Consider the following 6,697-nt stretch of genomic DNA (forward strand, 5'->3'; position numbering starts at 1 on the left):
TGTAGATTTGAGAACAAAGCCCTCAGAAGAATATGGGGAGTCAGATGGCAGGACAGGATTAGAAATGAAACTATAAGAGAGATTATTCAATTGCCATATGTGGATGAGATAGGGACAGGTAGATGAAGATGGTTTAGGCATGCTCTTCGCACTCCCCAAGAGAGATTATTTCACCAAACTTTCAACTGCGTTTCACAAGGCACTAGAAGAGTTGGAAGACCCAGGCCTACATGGCTTAGGACTAACAAGCGTGAATTGGGAATTGATGAATGGAGGAGTATTGATTTAAAAGCTCGAGATAGAGACGACTGGGGGAATCTAATCGAGGCCCTTTGCTCCAGTAGGTGTAGGGGAAGATGATATATATATATATATATATATATATATATATATATATATATATATATATATATATATATATATATATATATATATATATATATATATAGATAGATAGATATATAAATATATATATATATATATATATATATATATATATATATATATATATATATATATATATATATATATATATATATCATAGGGCCATTTTACAACGAAATTACCTCTAAAACAGATCATGGATATGTTGATTCGTTTCTTGAAAATTTATGCACATAAGACCGCCATTGGTAATAATAATAGCGATAATAATAAATATTATTCAAAGATTATGTTAATATTATTATTATTATCATTACTTGCTAAGCTACAACCCTAGCTGGAAAAGCAGGATGCTATAACCCCAGGGGCTCCAACAAGGAAAATAGCCCAGTGAGGAAAGGAAACAAGGAAAAATAAAATTTTTAAGAAGAGTAACAACATTGAAATAGATATCCTATGTAAACTATAAAACTTTAATGAAACAGGAAAAGAAACAAGACAGAACAGCGTGCCCGAGTGCACCCTCAAGCAAGAGAACTCTATCCCAAGACAGTGGAAGACCATGGTATAGAAGCTATGGCACTACCCAAGACTAGAGAACAATGTTTTGATTTTGGAGTGTCATTCTCCTAGAAGAGCTGCTGACCATAGCTTAAGAGTCTCTCCTACCCCTAAGAGGAAAGTGGCCATTGAACAATTACAGTGCAGTAACACCTTGGGTAAAGAAAAATTGATTGGTAATCTCAGTGTTGTCAGGTGTATGAAGACAGAGGAGAATGTGTAAAGAATGGGCCAGACTATTCGCTGTGTGTGTGTAGGCAAAGGGAAATGAACAGTAACCAGAGAGAAGGATCCAATATAGTACTGTCTTGCCAGTCAAAAAATCCCATAACTCTCTAGCGATAGTATCTCAACGGGTGGCTGGTGCCCTGGCCAACCTACTACCTTTAAGGACTGACTTCCATTTTTTTCATCATTATTTTCTTAGATATAGTGTATAAATAACGTATAGTGGTTTACTTCTTTTTATCATTTAATACTTCAATTTTGATTATATCACCTGATTTAATCTTTAATATCATATTAAGAAATATGAACTAAATTTTTATCAAAAATGATACGCTCTGAGCTAGAAAATTGATACAATCGAAAGTTTTTTTGTACCAGGATATTTTCGTTATGGAAATTATATACCATCGTTGGACTTCTAAAAGGCCAAAATACACTGTCAATCATACTGTACAATATCCGTGTTTATGCAATCATATCTTTGAGAGTGGTTATGATTGAGTGTTTGAAATACACTCAATCACACCCACTCACAAATGATACGCTTGCACAAACACGGATATTGTATAATCATGACTGACAGTGTATTTGGCCCTTAAACTATTATTTGGAAGATTTTCTATTTTTACCACTTACCCCTAACGCCATCTAGGACCAGCAGCAGCAAGCCTTTTAGAAATACAAACAGTTTTTTTACATCCATGATCGCACTGTATTCAAGAGCTTTTTTGAAACTCCAATAATAACCTGTAATTGTTTTATTTCAAAGAGAAAGATTTAAAATTTAGTTGTTTTTGTAAAGGGAGTGCGTTTAGTGAGACTAGTGAGATCTATATAAAAAGGATTAATTCCATTTATGAGTCTGGTTTTGAATCTTTCGTTTAAGGTAAGTGGTGTCCAGAAAAGCAATATGCAATAGTGTCGCGAAACATTGATTAAAGTAGGAATGAAGTAGCGGCAATTTGTATTCATACCGCATGAAATTTCTCAAAACTTACTAGAATTTGGGAAAAAAAATCTTGAATATTTTCAAATGCTATTTTCAAATGCTATATTCGTTTTAAGAATATTCTCAAGTTACTTTACCTGTTAAGCAAAACTGCCTTTTGACAGTCGCTGTTTTATTACATGATAGATTAATAGTTTCCAGTTAGCCATATATGTAACCGATTTTCTGTAAGAGAGCAGATAGTCCGATAATTGCAATGGTTTCAGGTCATTGTGCATTTACCTTGGCATTATAAAACTTTTTCCTTTGCCCCAAATTCATATGTGGAAATGTAGGCACTAGTTTTAATTTGCCCCAAATGCATATGTGGAAAACTAGACACAGTCAACAATAACAACAGACTTGGAAAAAATCTAGGAGGAAGACATGAGTAGCGTGAGTTTGATCGTCGATATATAAAGAACTAGGCATTTGCGACAGATAATATTTTACAGAAATACTACAAAAGACTTGCTTTACTCGGGAAATATATTATTATAATAGATTTCCCATAATGGATGAAACTGTAATAATACCGTGACGTTCTTTTATCTTGAGCAAGGATATTGCCTTTACCTCGAAGGCTTTCCTTATGTTGACCTATATTTCTATTCGTATAGAGTAGCCTATCTACAGTTTTTCCATAGTGTTCTGTGTTATTGCGGCAATGTCCCAGAATAATCATGAAAATACAATGACCGTAGAGCGTTTCCAACATAGTCAGTTGCAGACATAGATTATATGACACTAAATTTCAAATTAAGATTGTATTTCCTAATCGGGTAGTTGAATCAGCAGAACTTCAAAAGTTCAAAGGTTGAGCAAATTTTTTTGTTGACTAGGCTGACACGAGTCATTTTATAGTTCATATGACATATGTGGTTTGACGTTGTTAATAGTGTAAATAGGAAATATCTGTTTTGACGTTGTTATTTTGTTTAGAATGATTTTATTGTTAATTTATTCTTATCATTTTATTTCCATATTTCCTTTCCTCACTGGGCTATTTTCCCTATTGGAGCCCTTGGGCTTATAGCATCTTGTTTTCCAACTAGGGTTGTAGCTTGGCTAGTAATAATAATAATGATAATAATAATACTGAAGGGGAGGGTGGGTAAAAAAAATCAGTTTTTGTAGAATAATAGCTGCGAACTTGTGCATAATTATTTGAAAGCTTTTAATTGGTTAAAAATAAAAAACTCTTAATGATAACGTCATTCAAAACACTAGTTTCCGAAAGCGAACGCAAGCAAGGCATGCGCAATGTCAATAACTCGCCAGTAGTCTCTCAAATACAAACAAACAATAGATTTGGTGAGAAATGCTTCAGTTTAATCGACCGATACATTAGTTATGGCCAAGCCCCCACTAACCATATAAAGCGTCAAACCAGCAACCATTCTTCCCTTTCTTTTAGCGAATTCCAGTTTCGCTATTACTAGCAGTTCCTCTTGCATTTCCTATAATGAATTCCAATGTTGCTATTAAATTATCATGGATTAACACCATGTTAGTTTTTCGTTCAAGTCTGCTTTTTTTTTTTTTTTTTTTTTTTTTTTTTCTTTTTTTTTTTTTTTCTGTGGTACTGACCTGTAAATGACCGCTTTTTGGAAAGAGAAATTTAACCTAGTATTCAAGGCTATAAAAAAAACTCCTTTAATAGGTATGATAACTCTAGCAATGATATTTACTTTCAGCAGATTTTCAGTTTCTAGATAACATAATTTTTTTTCAAGCTTAATCTGATTCCAGTTAATTCGTGTAGCCTATATATCATTAAATTAAGACTAAAGATAGACGACTGGCGAAATCTGACAAGGCCCTTTACGTCGATAGGCGTAGGAGAAAATGATCATGATATAAATTAATTTTCTAATTTCCTGATTATTTTTATCTTGGAAAGAATTCTTTAGGCATGTCTCCTTCCTCGGACCCAGTTTTCCTTCCCAATGAAGGGGCAATTCCATCAGTGAACTTTGCATAGTGCTCTGTAGGATTTACCTAAAGGTGTTTGGAGCGCTCCTTCGACCTAACTACTTTCTTTATATGCTTCTTCTATTTCTTCATTCGTACATAATTTCTCAGATTGTTATTGTTCAGCCTCTTTACTTTTAATTCCATAGCGTAATTTTATAATCTAAGTTTGATTGTTCACCGAGTGGCATATCAGGCCACAGTGCCAGGTTATTTACCCTAAATGCAATAAAATTTCCATTTCCATCCTTTTCATTGGTTTCAGTTTCTACAATGGAACCCTGCTCTTCTGTAGATTTCATGAGTGCTGGCAATTAGAGTGCTGGCAATTAGAGTGCTGGCAATTAGAGTGCTGGCAATTAGAGTGCTGGCAATTAGAGTGCTGGCAATTAGAGTGCTGGCAATTAGAGTGCTGGCAATTAGAGTGCTGGCAATTAGAGTGCTGGCAATTAGAGTGCTGGCAATTAGAGTGCTGGCAATTAGAGTGCTGGCAATTCAAGAATATTTTGGCTACAAGCGAGTACTGTATAGTAAGCTTGATACTGTTATGCGGGTAACTGCTGTTAATTTTATACCACAGCATTCATATTGAACTATTAATTTTAGTTATGGGGAATCTAATTCTGTGTAGCCTTTGATACAGAGCTTGCGCACATTATTGGCAGCCATATAATTTTGATTAAGGTAATTTTGTGTAAATGCTCAAATCCTGTAATTTTTTATATTTAACGAATAAGACAGAATCCTTTGCCAGGAATCTTACTGAGCTGAAGGTCCATTGACGTTAGTTTAAAGGTGGGTCTTATAGATACGTAAAAATAGGACCCCACAATAGTGTGTAAAATCTTACTTATAATTTAGTACCAGTAACTTATAGATAGGGAATCTCTCTCTCTCTCTCTCTCTCTCTCTCTCTCTCTCTCTCTCTCTCTCTCTCTCATACCTGTAAACATTCTTAAACAGTAATTCATTCTTTATGCAAAGAATAACTCCTCGTGCAATTATTGTTTTTATAAGACTTTTATTAAAAGGGATTGCTTTTATTTTTTTCTTAAAGAAGTTTCTTCGATCATTTTAAATCCTTCACTGCTTATCTTTTTAGGGGAAAACTACCACATATGGTTTATCTTTTATTTTATATTTGTATTCATCTTTGCTTGAAGTTTCCCTTAACTCTTTTACCTTAAACATTGTCAGTCAATTCCAAGCATAAAATTAGTTGTGCATTCTTTAACACTGATTACCTCTCTCTTTCAAGGACCCGCGTGATGGCCCCAAGAGCTCTGATGGAAATAGGAGGACTCCTAGCAAAGGAAGCAATAAAGCGAGTTGCCGAACAAAGGTTCAAAGCTCACGGGAGGGGTAGAAGACTCGGAGGATCAGGAAATAGCCTTAGGCATCTTGAAGGAATCAAGAGAGTCTTGTCATTCGGCCTGGATAAAGTCGAGGAAGCAGGGGGTGTCAAGAACATGATTCACAGGGGCGTAGCCAAAACCAAGAGGGAAGGTTTCGTGAAGGTAGCCAAAGAAGTCATGAATTTAGCATCGCAGGGTCTCGTTAGACTGATATCCCCTCCAGGTTTCCATGTTACGTTTAAGCCAGACGGAAATTGCGTTGTTTATGTAAACGGGGGCCCGTCCTCGGAAGAAGTTATCTTCAACGGTTTACAGGAGGCGCCACCTGCCGTGGTAACAAAGGAAGAGCCGTCAGATACGGGTGATGGAGACTGGCAGTACTGCGAGATTATTTCAGATAATCTCAAGCTTGAGTTGAAGGATTGAACCCTTAGTTGAAGGATTGAACCCTTAGTTGAAGGATTGAACCCTTAGTTGAAGGATTGAACCCTTAGTTGAAGGATTGAACCCTTAGTTGAAGGATTGAACCCTTAGTTGAAGGATTGAACCCTTAGTTGAAGGTTTGAACCTATGTTGATTTTAAATTCACGGATTGTAAATTTTGTTATGGCTGTAGGTAAAATTGAATCTCCTTTACTAATTTTTTGGGGTCTGATATAAGCATTTTATCTCATTTTTGTGGGTCTGACAGAAATATTTTATCTAATGTAAACGGAACTGTTTGTTGATTTATATTTTTATCTTTACTAGAAGCTTCTTCTAAGTTTGTTTTATGTTTTTCAATTCGATTCTTTGTGGGTCTGACAAACATTTTATCTAATATAAACGGAACTGTTTGTTGATTTATTTTTTCTTTTCCAGAAGTTTCTTTTAGTTTTGTATTACTATTTTTTAATTCTGAGTAATTGTGTTAATTATGAGTTTTTAATTTAAAGATTATATGGGATGCATAAAATAAAGTATCTAAAAATTATTTTTCTTGCTCTTGGAACCTTTAATTCTATAGTTCAAAGCTGAATAGTAACAGTTCCTGTCTTTTGAGAAGGTTCACGAAGAAATTATGCGGACTGTCCAGATAATAAGATAGTTAATCTTGGAAACTGAGTGATTGAATTAAAGATTTTTATTCCCGATTGTGTAGTTTCTGGTGAAAAAAAAAATCCTTGCACTAATAAGAAACCATTAATCTTGTTACTAGGTTTAAAGG

At 34.6% G+C, this 6,697-nt stretch overlaps 1 protein-coding gene across 1 annotated transcript; it reads left to right on the plus strand.

Moving 5' to 3' along the window:
• Window positions 1-1,906: 1,906 nt before the first annotated feature.
• LOC137623753 (uncharacterized) lies at window positions 1,907-6,463 on the plus strand. Its single transcript, XM_068354581.1, has 2 exons — window positions 1,907-2,059; window positions 5,394-6,463. The coding sequence occupies exon 2, from the start codon at window positions 5,404-5,406 to the stop codon at window positions 5,914-5,916; it is 513 nt and encodes a 170-aa protein (XP_068210682.1). The 5' UTR covers window positions 1,907-2,059; window positions 5,394-5,403; the 3' UTR covers window positions 5,917-6,463.
• Window positions 6,464-6,697: the final 234 nt, after the last annotated feature.

Source organism: Palaemon carinicauda, chromosome 30 (assembly GCF_036898095.1).
Source record: "Palaemon carinicauda isolate YSFRI2023 chromosome 30, ASM3689809v2, whole genome shotgun sequence".
In the NCBI taxonomy this organism is placed as follows: Eukaryota; Metazoa; Arthropoda; class Malacostraca; order Decapoda; family Palaemonidae; genus Palaemon; species Palaemon carinicauda.